The sequence below is a fragment of the Nannospalax galili genome, unplaced genomic scaffold, assembly GCF_000622305.1.
Source record: "Nannospalax galili isolate Female #2095 unplaced genomic scaffold, S.galili_v1.0 scaffold126, whole genome shotgun sequence".
In the NCBI taxonomy this organism is placed as follows: Eukaryota; Metazoa; Chordata; class Mammalia; order Rodentia; family Spalacidae; genus Nannospalax; species Nannospalax galili.
Window position 1 is genome coordinate 476,231 of NW_008355275.1, and position 18,815 is coordinate 495,045.

At 45.6% G+C, this 18,815-nt stretch overlaps 1 protein-coding gene across 3 annotated transcripts in view; it reads right to left on the reverse strand.

Moving 5' to 3' along the window:
* Positions 1 to 18,466, reverse strand: part of Elf5 (E74 like ETS transcription factor 5) — a 37,866-nt gene extending 19,400 nt beyond the window's left edge. The window contains exon 1 of one of the 3 annotated variants that reach the window (XM_008852361.2): positions 18,044 to 18,466. In XM_008852361.2, the coding sequence (XP_008850583.1) occupies positions 18,044 to 18,132 (89 nt within the window). In that variant the 5' untranslated portion in view covers positions 18,133 to 18,466. Of the gene's footprint in view, positions 1 to 5,890; positions 6,023 to 18,043 lie in introns of those variants that run through there. The other 2 variants (XM_008852363.2, XM_008852362.1) reach the window with 2 other exon arrangements.
* Between the last annotated feature and the right edge of the window lie 349 nt (positions 18,467 to 18,815).

Below are 18,815 nucleotides of genomic sequence, written 5' to 3' on the forward strand. Positions count from 1 at the left end.
TGTGTGTATGTGTGTGTGTGTGTGTGTGTGTGTGTGTATGCTTGTATGTGTGTTTGCCACAATCTTATCTCCCAAGAGGAGCAATCCTGAACTGAGGTTGTATAGCTTTATATGTGTTAGATGTACATATGCACACACACACACATAATTATGCTATAGGAGTTAGATTTATTTATTGTATTCAGTGAATAGCCACACGATGCACTGCGGAGATATTAACGTGCTGGAGCAATCCTGGACCCTCATGGGTGTTCTGTATTGTGCAGGATACACACTACATTTCCTTTCTAACACTGAAGAATTCTGAATGTGGTGGCCCAATCTGCTCCAGGCGTGTAGAGAGTGTGCTGTGAACATGGCACTTGGGGACCTATGCTGGGACCTCTGATACTTGTTTTGTTGCTCATGGTTTTCTCGGAGCAACCACTCTGAAAGGTACTGGATATGGTTGCTTTACAGAGGAAGACATGTGGTGCTGGGATTCCAGGTAGCAAGTGCCAGACCACCCAGCTGGCATGTGATGGAGTTTGGGTAGCAGCTCAGGTTGCTTGGTCTGCTTTAAAAGTTCTTGATCCTAACTGCTGTCCTCTGCACCCCAGATACATTATGGAGGTTGAAGAGGAGCTCAAAGAGGGTGTCTGATTGAGATTGGAAGGAGGGCAGAAGAGAGTGAACCCATGGTTCCACTGCAGTATGTTCTTGTCCATGTCTGTACTTATCTATGCTGCTTCCCCTAGGCCCAAATGCTACTTCTTTGCTACATTCACATTCCCACAATTTGGAAAAAATCAACTTTGGAAGATTAAAAAGGAATCTATTCACTTCTTTTTCTTAAATTTCCCAGTTACAGTCACTACGATAAACCAGTTCTACTCCCATCCACAGGGCGACACAGCAGCTCAAAATCACAGTACTGGAAAATGCCAGGGCAAAGATGAGAATCCAGATCCAGGGATATCAGAAGTTCAAATTTAAAGGTGGATGCTTCTCTACCATCTAGTCCAGTGCCCCCCAAACTATGGTCACTTGCCTGCCACCATGATAATTGTACTCAATCCACATGCTTCTCCAACACAATTAAAGTATTTTTAACAACCATCCTTTTTTGTTTTAACATGAATAGGTCTCTTTAAAAGGAAAGCTTTATATCACCCCTGTAAATGGAAAGCTAAATTCTTTTAACTTACACAAAATGAATATACAACCCTTCAGTAGAAATGGGTCATCCACACACCACCGAAACTAGGAGTTTGTAATGTTTAACCGGATGCCAGTCCAGTTCACACCTCCTTTCTTTATTCACCCCGAAGCCAGAAATGCTTTTAGATTTTGAAATCCGTATTTACCCAGCAGCCTTAATTTTGTCTTTTGGCAGCAAATCATAAAAGAGTTGCTACTTGGCCCTTTGAGGGGTTTTGCCAACCCCATCTCCTAGGCCTGCAGTGCTGAGGTACCAGGCCTGGGAAATACTGTTTGCCTCATCCCTCACTCTTCCACTGTACAGGGAAGAAAGTGAGGCTCAGAGGTCTGTGTCACTTGCTCAAGGTCACACAGCCAAGGACGGGCCCGCAATGTTAAGCTGGAGGGGGGTCCTAAGTTTCCCAAGCCGTTCGTTTGCTTTCCTATCTAAAGGCATAGCAGGGTCCCAGGCACAGTTACATTGGGATACTAAGAAGCACAGGGATTCTTTAGAGAAACTTGTAAATCTACCATCAGGATCACCAGTCAATATGTAGAAGAACTGTGCTCCAGATATAAATAAAAAACAGAGTTTGGGTTCCTTACTCTTGGACACCCTTTCTGGGCCAGCACCCATGCATTCCCCAGGCCCCAATCTAGGAAGCCTTTTTCTCGATACCTGGATAGGGTTAATGGAACCAGTAGTTATCACCACTATGGATCTCCCCTGGGATCTTATCAATAAGAAGTCAAGGCTGCCTGGGTTTGGGCTCTGATTTTCCCATGGATTGGCCAGCTTATATCTTGAGGGAGTTGGGGTGTGTAGGGTTGTCATGGGGTAGTATGAAAAAGGGTGGGGTGAGAGGCTGTGAGGGGGGAGCCCAAAGCCACTTAGCTTTTCTCAACTGGACTTCTGAAAAATTCCTATGCTAGCTAAGGATGAAAAGTTCCTCACCCTCTCTGGGCCAGATGCTCAGAACACTAGATAAACAGGGCAGCTCTGTGACATAACCTGCACTGAATTTAGAAAAAGGAGTGGACTCCAAATGGAGGGCAACAGAACACAGTCCTCAGGCCTTCAGTGTCAATAGGGCAGCCTGCAAATACGAAACTAGACCACGACTTTGAATGAGACCTTTCTCATCCGTGCCCAACAAATATAACACATTTTGTATTTAACAAGAAAGTTATTTGGTAAATTGAACCAGATCTCATAAAGATTAGGAATATTTTTGACAATAGGGTGTTTACTTCCTTTAAGGACTCCCTCATTCTACACCAGCCCACTCCCTTGATCTGTAATCCCGTCAGTGCTGTACACAACACCAGATTTGATTCCCTTTGATAATTTCTTCTCTGGCAAATTATACCCATTAGGTTTGCTTAAAGAGCTCTCTAGGGTGTATAGCATGCTATTTTCCTTTGTAATTATTTCTTGCTCTTTGGGGAAAAAGTGTCTTTTATGAAAGCAATGAAAGTTTTTTTTTCTTTCCTTTTTTCTTTCTTTTTTTGTCTTGCTATTGCAGCAAGAGGAGGCGTTATTAAGTCTGTGTTCACCACAAAAGGCCACAGCCACTTAGCCAGCGTGTGCTAGGTGTTCGAGTTCAGGAATAATGGCTGCTTTGTAGTCAGCAGTGCCCTTTCTTTAGGACTTGGAAGGTCCTTGCAATCATCGAGCATTTTGGCTGTTAACTATTTCTTTAATGTAGGTAGAGGGAGGGTGGGAGGGAGCAGCAGTGTGGGGCTCTCTTCTTGTTGAGGATCCTTGACTGGCAATACGTAAGCCCAGGCCTGGGGTTAGCCCAGACATTCTCAACGGGAGTGGTGGTAACAAGCCTCTTAGAAGGAGGGCAATAATGAAAATAAGGCAGAGAAGCCCTGGATTAGATCATGACAGAAAGGGATGATAGAAGGTTTCTTGGCCTGTTCGTCTAGCCATACTTGAAGTTTTAAGGGCCTGACCGGCTTAGTGCAGAAAGAGTCCGTAACTTGGAGTCACGATGCTGCCTCCTGCGCCTCTCCTAACCTCAGTTCTTCACCTCAGTGTCTCGGGACACTGAGAGCCCACTCACGGACTCCTGGCTCTGTGATTGTCTGTAAGTGCCCACCTGATTCGGCCAATGCTTCCAAACCTGTGCATACAGATACACTGATGACATTTGCAAACTTTGGTCAGGCAAACTCACCAAACTGGAGCAAAATCCAACCAGTACTACCACAGATTAAACTTGTAGCTCTGAAAAGCCCTCTGATTCCCTTTCTCCTTTCCTCTTCCATCTCAGCCAGTGTAGGAATCTCATGATAGCTGGACAGATTTTTCCCAGGCTAGTCAGGCACATTAAACCTTCTGAACCCTTACTCCCTTACCTCCAACAAACCCACAGCAGATGGAATCAATTTCCCCAAGGTAGTTACCACTTTGGCTGCCTCATAAGTAGGAAAAAATTCCAGTGTGATTAACACAAGGTTGTGGAGTCAGGCAAATTCTCCTCTATTGGTAAGAAGGCTGATTATAGGTACCTTTGGAGTGAGACAGGGCTGGTCTGGAACTGAGGTCCCCAGATGCCTCCAGCAGCTTCCAACACCCTCTCAGAGCCGGCTCACATACCACGTGTGCACACAGGGTCTACCCAGTCAGAGAGCCAGGCCTGTCGGCTTCTTTCCCAAGCACAAACTGATGGCAGCAGTAACAGGTGTTGTGTCCATGGCCTGAACCACCACAGAGAGGCGAAGAAGCAAACCACCCAGCCTGGGCCAGTTTGCCAGAGGAGGAAAATTCCTTCCTGATCCTGGAGGGGATCATCAACTTCATTCTGGGCATGTGACCAAAAATCTACCCAATTAAGAATCTACACATTAGCTATTTCTTTTCCTTTTCTTTCCTTTCCTTTTAGTTTCTGCCTTTCCTTCTTTTCTCCCCTCTGTTTCTGTCTCTGTCTCTCTTGGTGTTTTGAGAGTATTTTGCTATATAGTCTTGGCTGGCTTGGACTTTCTATGTAGACCAGGCTGCACATACTGGCTATTTCTGTGTTAGAATACCTTTGGTAAGAACAAGGTTACATAGATGCAAAATAAGAAAAAAGGGACTGAGAAGGGGCTTTCCCAGTCCTACCACCTGGGTAGTCCTGTTGAGTAGAAAAATGTTTTCTTCTTTTCCAAATCCCAGTGATACTGAATGACCATTGGATCTGGAGCCCTATGGGTAAGACGGGGTCAATTTCCCACCATTTGGACCTCCTTAAGGAGGGCAGATGACAGAGCTCAGTTGGGGGTATTTCAACACCTGCTGCAAGGGAAGGCTTGTGGGTTGGGTACTTGAGTGTTTGTTCTGGAAGAAACCACAGCATTGTGGGAACCAACTTGCTGATGGCTTGTTGAGTGATCCCTCAATTTTCTTTTGCTCACTTGGGCATTCTGTTTGTTTCTTTTTAACTTTTTCTGGAAGAGCAATAAGGGTCCCTAGAATAAATATTATATATTTTGCTATTAGCTGTAATGCAACGATTACAAATTTTAGGTTAAATACATGGGGGATGAATCCGTCTTATGACACAAGTTATATGATAGGGTGTAGTTCTTAACTACTCAGTATGCTGTGACTCTTGATGTTTTTCCATGCTCAGTAAATTTCTTGATTTTTTTTATACCAGTGTGCTATGCAAACATTCATGACCTTCTCTGAGAACGTTTCCATATCTTTAAAATGATTATCTTAACACACAATCCCTGAGGTTTAATAAAACTTGTTAATATAGGTAGAGGACTGAGCATACATAATACCAGTGATCATTTGGGAAAAAAACCACCACTGTAATGTAGCTATAAGTTCCACCCTGGAGGATAATGAGAAAAGAAGACAACCAAACTTTAAAACCTGCTGCCCCAAATACTTTGAATCAGAGCTCGAGGGCAGAAGAATCAAGCTTTCATGTGGATGGGCAGACAGCCTCTTGGCCCTGCTCTTTGGGCCAGAACACGAAGCTGTCTCCCTAAATCACCGGGCTCTCTCGGGCCTCAGTGGCCTCATCTGTAAAATGAAGAGGTCGTGGCTGATGGTTTCAGACACCTTTTCCAGCTGATGGAATTCTCAGCACATTCATGCAGATGCGGGAGAGCATGTGTTCCCAGTTGTTGCCAGCAGGGGGAGAATGGAAACCCCACATAGGCAGAGAATCCAGTGGGGAAAACCCCCTAACCCCTGGTTTTCTGGAAGCATTCTGTTCTAAGGGACTGTGAGAGGGCCAATTGGGATTTTTAAAAACTATTTTATACAAATTCCTGAAAAATTCCGCAGACCATAATAATACAGTTCTCTGTATCAAGAGGGGTGGGAGTGGTGAGCAGGCCCGGTTGGGGGAGGCTTTCCTTAAAGCTGGATATCGGTGTAGAATCCAGCTTCCTCCTTAAAGGAAGCTGAAGGAGGGGCAGAGAGTTGAGTGTCTCTGTGCATTCTCTCCTCTCCCTTTGGTACAGCTAGTGATCCAGAGGAACTGGGGGCTGGCGAGGAGGGTGGGTGGCCACCTTGCCCGAGGAGGCAAAAATGTCTCTCTCCAGCAAGCCTGAGTCAAACATTCCCCGGAGGCACTCTGACTGCCTCATGGAGGGCTGACTTGGGAGCTGGAGACAGACACACAATCCCAGGCCCCAGCTGTGCCTCTGAGCCCGGATACCCCTTCCAATTAACCAAAAAGAGCAAAGAAAAGCTGCTTACGTGAGGACAAGTGGTGGCTAGGTCCAGACAGAAGGCTTTCAATGCAAGAGAAGGCAGGCACACTCCCAGCACCAGCGGTCGGTGGAAATAAAGGCACCTGTAGCCTTGTGATATAAGTGACACCTACAGACAGGTCCGTTTGGTTTTTCAGGTTTATGCACAGCCCCTTTGATGACGGTGACATACAGTATGACACAGCTTCTCAGAGGGGGGGAATGGTTCTCACATGCAGCAAGTTTACCTTTCTCCTGATTTTGTGTCCAGCTCTCACCGCCCACCCCACCAGCTAGAGGACCCACTAAAGAAGCAGAAAAAATTCTAGCCCCCTGGGAGATTTGTGAGTCCAGCACTTGCTGGGGCCGTTCTCCTTTGAGCAATCTGGAGGGAAATCCTCTGAAATCCAGCCCTGGTGTCTGTCCATGTAGCCTCCTCCTAGGCTGGCCAAGTCCTGGGTCCTTATGTGTGGTGTTATCCCCTCCCTGTGTATGGTAGGAAAGAAAGGTAGTGTAGGGTAGTGGCAAAAAATAAAAGTGCTGCAGGGAGATGCCTTTGGCTTCAAATTCTGGGACAATCATTTTCTGGCTGTGCTACTTTGAATAAGTTAATGAGTGTATGTGGGCTTCATCAGATTAATGCAATAATGGAAGCTGTCTTTGGGGTTGCTGGGAGGGTCACACGAGGGACTGCAAGTGAATCACCTTGCAAGCCTGTCCTTAGCTGCTATGTGTTTCCTTTATAGGGCATGCTAGTCAGATCCCCCCTTCCCTCCATCACCCCAGTGCATACCAGGGGTTTTAGCAGGGAGGAGCATGCAGCACTATCACTGGCCTTTTCACTCTAAGCGCCCCATGGGACATTGGAAGCATGAACGTTTCAGCTTTGAGCACATTTGAAAATATTAGCCATGTGGTGGCTTTCTGTTTTCCCCATCGTTTTACCGAGGAGAACTGAAGGGACTATGTAGCTCTATCAAGTGTCCAGAGCTAAGACTCCAGGGGTCCCGACCTCGCTAGATAGCTCTTGCGTGTCTGTCTGAAAACTAATCATTCTTTAGGGCATTTAGGCACTCTACCAAATCTAAATGATGGCATGCAATGTCCTCAGATCATCTGAGGGGGTATTGATAACCTCTGCCAGTCACATTGCTTCCCCCAGGTAGCCGAGACACCAACGTGCCCAAACTGCAGACTTGGAGCTTTAAGGTGAAAGCAGACTGGTTGGTTAGGTTTTCTTGGGAACACTGGGCATGGGCCTGAGCATTCAAATCCAAACACACTATGGTCTGGAGAAACAAAAGGCAGCTTATTTGAGGAGTCAGGTGTCATCATGGAAAAATAGTTGGAGAAAGATAAGGGTACTCCTGTGGCCACTGACCTCAGGCCAGACGGGTAGCTCTTCTGGGTCTGAATTTTCCAACAGTAATTGGAGAAATAAGATGAAGGCAGTGATTTTAAAAAAAGTATTTGTGTGTGTGTGTGTGTGTGTGTATGTGTGTGTGTGTGTGTGTGTGTGTGTGTGCACGCGCGGGGGTGCATGCACGTATGTTTGTGTAGGTACGTGTACATGTATATGGAGACCAGAGGTTGACACTAGACATCTTCAATCACTCTTTGCATTTTTTTTTTTGAGGCAAAGTCTCTCACCGACTCTGGAAGTCACCAATTTTGCTAGCCTAGCTGGGTAGCAAGCTCCCAGGATCCTCCTGGGTCAGCTTCCCCAGTGCTGGGATTACAGGTGTACACTGTGGCATTTGGCATTTGTAATGTGGGCTCTGGGGATTGAACTCCAGTTCTCATGCTTGGGAGGCAAGTACTTTATCCACCGAACCATCTCTGTGGCCCCTAGGGTAGTGGTTTTTTAAACTGTGATTGTTTGGGGGCTGAGAAGATGGGGGGTTAGCTTTGAAGCTTCCCCCAGTGATCCAACAAGAGCTTCTTGGCTTTGCCTTAAATATTTTGGGTAAGATTTTATTTGAACAAAAGAATCTGTACCTCCACAGAATTTGCCAATAGAGGGATTTAAATGGCCTCTGGTATTCCTTCAAGCTTTAAAAGTCTCTGACTTGTCCTGTTTGTCCCTGTTTTCTGGGAGGACTCTGCATGCTGTTTTCTCCACTATTAGACCCTGTCCCATCTTGTCCTTGATTTTGGAAAGACTGCTAACCTTTATCCCTGCACATGTACATTCTTCTAAAGGAGAGGTTTTCAAGGAAACTACACTATTCTGCTATTGTTTTTAGAGAAATTACATTTTTTTCTATGACCTCCGTTATCTGAGAGTGGAAAGTTGTTTTGCAGCAGGTATGTGTGTGACAGTGACCCTGTTTGTCTCATGGTCTAAGCTTCTGGACCAGCGGATAAACCAAATAAAAGAGGAATTGAACTCTAATTAGGTTTAACCATCACATTTTATCTAAATTTGATTGGAGTGGAGATTTGGACAGTCTTAGATACTAAGATTCTAAAAGCTGCACAATAAATGCTGATGAAGATGAGATGTGGAAGGGAGGGGTAAGGGTGACAGGGGGGCAGAGGAAGGGCTGGGTGGTTTGGAATAGCCATCCTCCTTCCATCTTCTCAGAGTGATATTCATGGAGTTACTCATAGCAGAGTGGCTAAGAGAACAGACTCTGGAGGGAGATCTTTCTGGCTAGAATCCACACTGCCATTCACTGTCTGGGTGGGTCTGGGAAGCCCACACAAGTTGCATCTCAGTGAGCTCTTCTGTAAAATGGGGGAACACAGAATTGATCTTTTTCAGAGTGGTTATATGTAAATTAATCAGTGAAAACCAGGGACGTTCAGAGGTGCCTAAGAGTGGCTTATGTCTGTTTTGTTCTGTTGTATTTCTCACATTAAAGTTTTTGCAAACCTTCAACCAGGGAGCTACTTATCATCTTCATTTTACAGATTGAGGACAGAGAGGTGAAACTCATGGTCATATAGCAGCAGTGGAGCAAACACTGTGCAGTCCAAGCTGCCTGCTGACACTTTCTGTGGGGGAGTGGTCATCCAGCTGGGCTGGGCCAGGCCTGGACTGAGTTGTAGGCTGCCCAATGTGAAAACCACACTACAGAAATAGGAGCTCATCTTGGTCTCCTCCCTTGTTTTGGCCTCAGCACTGGCCTCTTTGGACACCTCCGTCTCTGTGGCACAGGGTCCCCGTGTCTCCTTGCCAGCACAGTCCCTGTCTTAGTGAAGAGTGGAAATCCTGTTGTGTACCTCACCGAACAGGGAACCTGTTATGGTTCTTGGGGTAAAGAAGGCACTTGATATACAGGTATCACAGAATCAGGTGCGTTAAAGGACACGTCATCTGGCATGAGACTGGATACAGTCGAGGTCTCTTTTAGACACAGCAGGTTTGTATCTGCTGGTTTTTCTGGAACTGCCCTCCAGTTCAACATACCTTCTTCCTTCCAATCTGCCACCTCTATCCACTACCACCCCCAAAGGTAGCACAGGCTGAAAACAAAAGTGAACTGGAAAAAAAAATGTTGTGGTAGATCATAGGCCATTAGGAGAGACTTTTGGTAGACAAGCAAAATGCTCAGGCTGTGGAGCTCATGCTCACATCTCTATTACTCTGGCATAATTATGTTTAGGACAGAGTCTGTGGAGAACCTATATTTTTTCTATGCTCTATTTCTATGTTTAAATAGTTAAGACCTTTTTAAAATCAGTGGATGTATATGACAACAAATTCCTGGCACCTGGCACCTGGCACCTGGCACCTGGGAGAAATTAGATGAGGCAGCAACTTCATAGGCCTTAGCTTCTTCATCTGTGAGGCACTTACTGTGATTGCTGATGCATAGTAAGTTTCAGTAAATGACGGCCATTAGGCCGGAGAGAAATACAGATGTTGATTGAGAACTTTGAGCCTTGCCATCTCAAGTAGGATAAAGAACAGTCCTAACATCTGCCCTTTGTTGGGCATTTTCTAGGTATCAGGAACAGTCTAGGCATGCTATATGTATTGTCATTTAATTCTTACATCATTCCTATGAGGTATAGGTCATTATCATTACCTAAAATGTACTGATGAGGAAACACAGGCATGGAGAATTCAAGTAACTTGCCTAATATCACACAGCTGGTAGAACACTTGGCAGGCTTTGAGCTTAGGAAGCATGCGACATTAGTCCCTTGGCTTCTGCTGTCATTTGGTGCTCCTGAGGGAGCTAGCTGGCGCTGGATTCAGACACACCAATTTTCTCAAGTACCCAACTTGTTGGCAGCATGAAGCAAGAACAAAGGTTGTAAATCCTTCATCCTCTAAAAGTCCTAGCATGGACTTGAGCTAACATAGATGCTTAAGCAATTCTTGTTGATTAGTTGTATTGTCTGAGATTTCATTTCTTTTAAAAATCTCCTTGTTAGGCATCTTCGTCCATCTTCCTACAGCTGACTGGCCTTTTAGTCATTCATGCTGTCCTTCCTTCTGATCTAGAACCCCAGTTCAGTTAGGAGCAGCGAGGTGGCTCCCCCAGTGCACACCCTACCTTGGCTATGCTTCATGGAAGTGAAGAGTCTCCGTATACTTTCTGCTTTGAAGGCATCATGGAACCCAAATGCTGGCAAAGCTAATGGTTGGGAGCAATGTTATGAATATGAACAATACTGTGAGGATTTGGGTTATTTTGGGAGACAGGGTCTCTTGTAGCCAAAGCTGGTTTTGAATTCACTTTGTAGCTGAGGATGACCTTGAACCCAAGATCCTCCTGCCTCTATCAGTTAAGTACTGGGATGACAGCTGTATGCCACTATGCCCTATTGGTGGAGTCCTGGGGATGGAACCCAGGGCTTCATGCATGTTAGGTGAGCACCCTACAGACTGAGTTACATCAAATTCCATAGAATTTGATTTTATTAAAATCAGTAAGGGAAAATACTGATATCATAGTTAGAAAGGTTTAATTATGACAATGTTCATGAACTAGCTGAACACAACTTCAGGACTGTCTCTTTCTTGACTAGAAGTATTGGAAGCCAACCCATTGAAGATTTCTATGTTCAGTGTCAAGCTGATAAATCTGAAGCCATAACAGCTGTACAAAGGTGCACACCTGAAGGTTCAGCCAGGGTAATCCCTCTGCAGGGAAGATTTCCTGAAGACAGACTTTTCCTTAGTTCTTTTCCTGTGAAATATCAGTTCTGGGTTTGGAGAAATGGTTCAGTGGTTAAGAGCACTGGCTGGTCTTGCAAGAGGACCTGAGTTCCCACATGGTGACTAACAACCGTCTGTAACTCCAATTCCAAGGGATCTGACACCCCCTTCTGACCTCTGCAGGCATTGCATGACATTGGTACATGCAGACTATACACTTATACACATAAAATAAAATTAAAAAAATAAAACAAACCCCATCAGTTCTCTGGCAGGCATGCAGCTTGCTTTCTGAGAGGGTTGATAGAGGTGACTCTGTGGCTAGTCCATGCTATTGGGTAGAGACTGGGATATTAATGGTACTTCCATTGGAATCCCTGGTGGTACGTGGGCCTGTCCCTCCAGCCATGGCCAATGAGCTTAATTGATCTGGATAATTGTCAACAGATAATCATGTTCACTTAGAGACTTAATCTTCCCACAGGCACATTAACATGGGGCTTGCTGGGTGAACTTCACTTTCTGAACCTGTTTCCTCACTGGTCAAATGGGAATGATCACACTGCAGTCTGGTGATCTGTCTGACCCCACTGGCTTCCAGATTCTGCACTGAACTCTCACTCCTGTGGTTGTCATGCAAAGTGTGTCCTTGATCAAGAGGTGAGGAAAGAGAGGTGTGAGGAGAGAAAGTGAGGAAAAGGGAGAGGGTGCTGGGGAAGTTTGTGATTAGATTTCTGTAGCTCAATCTTCATCAATTAACCAATAGTTTTTAAAAGGTGCTACTGAGAAGGGAATGGAATCAGCCTAGATGTCTGTCCACAGATGAATGAATAATGAAAGTGATTATATATATATGGTATATATATATGGAATTTTATTCTGCAGTAAAGAAAAATGAAATAATAAAATTTGTGAGAAAACAGATGAAACTGGAATATATTATATTAAGTGAGGTAAGTCAGGCTCAGAAAGACCAATACTGCACATTCGCTCTCATATGTGAATCCTAGCTTTTAATTTTTATACATGTGCATTTATATGGGAGTGTGTACAGAGGCCAGGAAACTAGAAGGGGGCCCATGAGAGGTAAAAAGAGGCTTTAAAGGAGAGGACTGGGGAGGGTAATAGAACACATATAATATAAAAGCAGAAGAGGAAATACTGGGGTTGGGAAAGTACCATGGGGATGAGGACCAGGGAGATGGGGAAGAGGAACAGGGTCAGGGGTGAGCCATCAAAATTAAGTATGGATGAAAATGCCGTAAGGAAGCCTGTTATTTTGTATATTAATTAAAAATAAAACTTTTAAAGAAGTGAAGGAAAGATGCTGCTGAGTATATATTTTACTATATCTACTGATTTAAATAAAATCTTGGGGTTTAATACTAAGTTGAATGTATAGATAAGTTATAAGCTTATCGTGATTTCAGAAATGTTAGTATCTGAACTTGGTAGACAGAGTAATAAAAATCCATTAGACATAATAAATTAGCATTAGATTTATAAATAAGGGGTATGACAAATGAATGAGACCTAGGTATGGCTTCAAGGAAGAGACACCCTCACAGAGCATTTGGAGGAAAATTTGAAGGAGTATATAATCCCATGGTTAGTTCTGAATTAGCAGTTTGTAGGATGTGTGAGAAGGGGAGGCACAGTTGGAAGACACTTCCTGTGGGATCTGATACTTGGGCTGGACAAGTAGGCTTTGATGACCTGCTAAAGATGGCTGCTTATTATGCACCAGTCTCAACCATAGTTGAACTGGGGGCTGTCATTATCCCCATTCTACAGAAGAGGAAACTGAGGTTCATAGAGCTTCAGTGATTGTGCAAGGTCATAAACTTAGGTAGCAGAGCTACGCTTCCATTGAAGGATGACCTGACTCACATCCCAGGCCATTGACCACTGTGCGCTATGCTGTTTGGGGTGACTGGGGACTCTGTTTCTACCAGGGGCAGCTGGAAGTGGGAGGGAGTGTGGCTAACCCAGATACTCCCTAGTCCCAGAGAATTGACTCTGGCTCAGGGTCAACCCATGGCAGCTCTGAGTAAGTTTGGAATCTTGGTGCATCTATGAACAAAAGGGGCTCTGGCTAGTTCATCAGGACCTCGATATCGACGAACCTCAGATTTTATTACTCTTTAGGGGCAAACCAGAGTAAGACAACAAGCTGACACTGAGTCAGTATCTGGAGAATTCTGGATACTGACTGCTCTTACTTGCATGATTTTTCCGAGCGTCTCATTGGTATTTGTTATGGAGGTTATTCCTTTGTTTGCTTCTTCTATCAACTTAGACATAGTATTTTTTCTTTACCAGTCTCTTCCTTCTCCCACAGTTCCATTTGCCATTAAAAGGTTCAAAGGTCAGGGCTGGAGAGATGACTCAGCAGTTAAGAGTACTGGTTGCTCTGATAGAGGACTGGGGTTCGGGTGCCAGGACCCACATGGCAGCTAACAACCATGTGTGACTCCAGTTCCAGGGACTCTGACATCTGGCCTCCACAGGCATTGCATGCACATTGTGCTCTTACACACATGTAAGCAAAACACTTATACACATAAAATCAAAAATTCAAAGGCCATAATTAAGCACTGTAACACATGCTATAAATCTGCACTCAGGAGGCTAAGGCAAGAAAATCTCTAGTTTGAGGCCAGCCTGGCCTACATAGTGAGCCTTTGTCTCAAATGAATGAATGAATGAATGAATAAAGTTCAAAGATCTGAATTATATTCAGAGATTTCCCAAGATTGCTTCTGTTCAGGGACCAAATAAAGGACCAGTCTCTCTACTAAAAACAGAATGGTGCAAGAAAGCAGGCATTGTGCTTTGTACCATACTATTCTGGAGTTTTCTGACTATGTGCTGTCATAGTTTGTCATTATGTCCCAAGTGGAAGCTGAGAGTTCCTGGTACTGATAAACCTAGAGAGCCCTTAACATTGAGAGGCCAACCAGCCTCACCAGCAGGTTTCCATCAACACGGACGTGATTGTAGGTTGAATTCACAAACCTAGGGAGACTGCTGTTAGGAGCTTCGCTGTCCCCAAGGAAGGAGCCCCGGGTCCACAGTTTTGGATATTATTTCTGAGCAATTAGAGTTCAAGTAAAGAGTGGGCCCCCTTAGAATTCTACATTTCTCTTTCACCTGCATTTCTCCTTAGGAAGCTATGGCTTTTTAAAAAAGTATTTTTATTTTATGCATATGAGTGTTATGCCTGCATGTATCTAAGTGCACCTGTGTTGGGCAATGCCCACAGAGGACAGAAGAGGGCATTGAATCCCCTGGAACTGGAGTTAGGGATGGTTATTAGCCGTTATGGGGATGCTGGGATTCGAACCCAGGTCTTCTGCAAGAACAACCAGAGCTCTTAAACTGCTGAGCCATCTCTCCAGCCCGCGAAGCTCTGTTTTGATTCCTTCTCAGTGATCAAAGACAAGGAGGGCAGAATTGGCTCCATTTTGAGTGACAGCTATCCCTATGGCTCCTATAAACCATTGAGATGTGGACTGGGCTAAGCATTGTCAGGAGATGGGATTATTAGGTGACCATGGTATTGCTAAGAGCAGTAGCCAGACTGAAAAGGCAGTTGAAGAAAGCTCAGGAATAGAAGCAGCACTGGGCTTTGAGTCTAAAAGATATGGGTTCACATTGCAACTTTATCAACTTGGTAGGCAAGTTATATATCTCCTCGAGCCTCAGTTTCCTCATCTGAAAAGAAATGATCACTTCACAGAGTTTTGATGACAATTAAACTACTATAATGTAAGAAGCACTTAGCCCAGCACCTGGCATACATTAAATATTAATAAATTATTATTGTAATGAGATTATTCTGAAGCCTACCCAAGCTTCAGTTTCTATTTTTTTTTATTTTTATTTTATGTGTATGAGTGTATTGTCTGCATGTATGTGAGTGCACCTGTGTTGTGCAATGGCCATGGAGATCAGAAGAGGGTGTCAGATCCCCTGGAACTAGAGTTACGGACAGTTGTTAGCTGCCATGTAGGTGCTGGGAACTGAACCTGGGTCCTCTGCAAGAGCAACCAGTGCTTTTATCTACTAAGCCATCTCTCCAAACCTAAATCTTCAGTTTCTGAATCAGTGTAATGAAACACTATGAGCTGTCCACTAGTTCAATCAAGTAACACAAATGTATGCATCTTGATGGTGGGCAGATATTCCCCCATACATTTGGTCATTTTCAGTTTCTCATCTAGAACCCATGAAAACGATAAACCTAGGCGGTAAGAGAAACCCTTGTATTTGGCCAGTGATCCTTAATTAGCCTCACTAGAGCAGGAGTTTCATAAAATATAAAATATTTCATAGAATATTCTTTCCTTTAATCATACTTTTTTTCTTCTAATCTCTAATGTGCCCCTTTGGGAACAAAGAAAGTCTAGTAATCCCAACAGATCACTGTAGAGAGGCTGGGAGATCTGTCATGTGGTCCCAACAATCCTGACTGTCACCACTTACATCTTTCTGACAACTCCTCGGGAGGGACTTTGGAGAGCTCAACTTTCTGCATTGTCTACGGGAAATGAAGGCCACCTGCCTCTACAGGAAATAGCCATTTGGCTTTTCTGGCTTTCAGGCTACAGTCCACTCCAGGTTACAGTTGTCACTTTGGGCCATGTTCAAGCCAGAGGGCAAATTTTTCACAAGGCTCTCTCTCTGTGTGGGTGGGGGATGATTCAAGTCAGGCACTGCAGCCAAAAGGAGCAATGAGCTGTGCAATTGGTCAGTAAACATGCGCTGAGAAGACAGGTACAGGCATCCAATACTTTGAGTGGACAGGGAAGGAAGGGCAGAGGTGACCAGGTGGGCTCTGTCCCTGTTCGTAGTCTCTGGGCAGTTTGCTCAGGCCTCAGCACCACTGTTGGCAGAACCTGGCCTTGGAATACTACCCACCCCTATCTCACCACTGCAGACTTGTGGGGATAGCTTTAGGACTACGGCCCCACAAAGTTCACATCTCTTTTTTTCTGCCCCAGAGCAGAGTGGGGTTGACTTCAGGTCAGGCCAAAGAGTCCTCAGGAGGAGCTCTGCCCTTTCAAGATCGCTCAGAACTGGCAAACTGGTTTAAGATGATGGACACTTAAGACAAGCCAAGATAGGTCTGGAGATAAGATTTGGAAATTTGGTGGACACTTTGTGGCCAAAGAAGCCATCTGCAGGTGAAATTTACAAACTGGGGGCTCTGTAACTAGATATGTACAACTATGGAATTCTGCTACTGGAGGAGGAGGAAAGGGTGATGACCACCTCCAGGTACAGTGGAGAAGCAGGGAGGATTTCACTCCTAGCTACATGAGACTGGGTAAACATCTTCACTGTTGACACATCTGTGTATACCCTGGTTCCTCCCACCCAGACCCATGAGTACCCACATATACCTCCAGCCACATTCCCTCCCATATCTGTCTCCCCAGATACCCTGCACCCTCTGCACACAGGTCAGTCATATGCAGCACCAACTCTACCTCTCTCCCCATGCCCACATCACACACACACACACAACCATCAGATAAACACAGTCTCCTTAGGAAGCCGATTAATAAAACTATTTTATCTATAATTACACTTGACTGATAATAATGTCCTCAGAGCCTGCATGGTTACATTGGCTCAGATGGTCACAGCCAGATTAGAACTGAACTCCCTTTGAACTCTGGCCACACTGCGAGGCTCTCTAGCTGAGAGATTATAAATGGCTCTAGGTGGATTCACCCCATGGAACTGAGAGTACTAGTAGAATTCCAGTTCCTTGGCTTTCTTTTTCTCTTCAGGGCTGTGAAGAGGAGATCCTGGAAAATACCATGGCTCCATCCAGAAGGAGGGCCCTAGTCATGTTACCTCCCCCAGCCCAACCTCATAGACCAGTGACAACCTCAGATACTCCATGGAGGAAGCTGCCTTGCAGGCTGGTTTGAAGACTGACATTTGAAAACAGTTTAATGCCTGGCTCTTAGGATCTTGGGGATGGACTCCAGTGAGCCATAATTAACTCTTTCAAGTCTTCATGGTGTCCTCTGAACAGTAAAATGTCTGATTCTTTATGATGTAACGCTGAATGGAAGCAGCGAGGAGGCCCTTTGGGCTAATTACACGTTGGAACGAGGTTAACGACATGCCGGAGATTCTTTGTGTGGCTCCTCTGACATTGACAAGTCACTTGGTAACACGCTATTGGCCAAAGACAGCCACCTCTTTTAAACAAGGCAGGGGCTGGAAACAGTGAGACAGGCCTGTGTCCTCTAACCCCTTCCCTGTTCCTGTAGTTTCCAGGCATGAAGAGAGCTTGGTTTTAAGCTGACATAAAATAGCAAGGGCCGGGAGGTTTGGAGCCATATCCTCTTGGGTCTCAGTTCTATCTTGTGCATTTTATAGCATCTGTCTCAGCCAAGGAAGGAAACAAAAGCACACTATCTAAGCAGATGCTCTGGGGCCAAGCAGAAGGCATGCCTGTGCAAAGAAGCGAGGTGTGTGTCCATAGGCACAACTGGATCACAGTGAAATGCCGACCACATGGGAATGAGCCTTGCTACCGGCCAACAGCAGGGCTCAGCACTAGAATCCCATTCTGCATGTGAACATATCCACATTTCAGGGTCACACAGGGAGGCCCTACTAAGGGCCACTTGGAGAGCTGCTCCAAGGGACCTTAGCCCAGTAACTAGCATGCCCTGTAGTGTACACCTTTGTTAGCCCTCATAGTTTCCATTCTTGGGAGATCAGTCAAAACGAACCTCACTGTCAGGCTGGAAGGGGAAAAGTCACCAGAAAAGACCATCATGCTCTCTGAGGAGGGGCCATCCCTTTACAAGTGGCCGTGGGCATGACTGTGGCTTAGTTGTATGTGTAGGAGCCCCTGGGTTTCCTTAGCATTTGCTGGGGGACTCTTCTCCTTTCCCTCCCTGGAGGATGGAATGAGAGGAGTGCAACTGTGCCGACAGCACCAGTCTTCCTTGGCTCTCGGGGTCCCTCTTCTCTGGGCACACTCAGACACACGCAGGCACACACAGCACTCACCTCAGCTCATTTGTCCCTCCAGGCTGAACTGGACTTAGGTCCTCCGATGTCATCTCCCTGCCCTGTGAAGGCCCTGGCTGGATGGGCATGGGTTCCTCCTCCTCAGCGGGAGGGACACCCCATGGCTGCTTCCAGGCAGGAAGCACCTCCTCTGGGTGCTCTGGCCCCCAGCAGCCTCCCAGGTGCAGCGGGGTCCTGGAATGACAGCCTGCAGCTGTCTTGTTCACCTCCACAATGACCAACTGTTAGTGAGGGCTTAGGCAAGTTTCAGCTCTTATAGGAGAGAGACAGAGAGACAGAGTGCCTCAGACAGACGCCTTCTCCATGGTACACGTTGCTGAGACCTAAGCGTGCTGCCTGTGACAGGCCTGTGGTCTCCCAGGGAGGCAAGGCTCCGCGTCCAGAGCAGCTGAGGAGAAATGTGTCAGACAGAGCTTGTCAGCACCTCAGCACCCTGCCAAATAGTAATTATCAAAGCCTCGTGCCACCCAGAGAGGGAGGGCAATATTTTCATCCCCATTTTATGGAAGGGTAAGTGGAGGCTCAGGGAGGTCAGACAACCACTTTAGCCAGACAGTCAGAGCTAAACTTACCCCTGAGGGGGGCTGACTCATAGGTTACCACTGGAGCTTGGGTGAAGCCAGGCCTTCGGGGACAGCTGTAGGCAGGCCTGCTGTATGGCAGCTGGGGCTCCGACTGTTGTGCAACCCCTGTGCTCCTTTGGGAAGCTCCATGTGGCTCTTTTTTCTCAGTCAGCTTTGCCCCTTTCCCC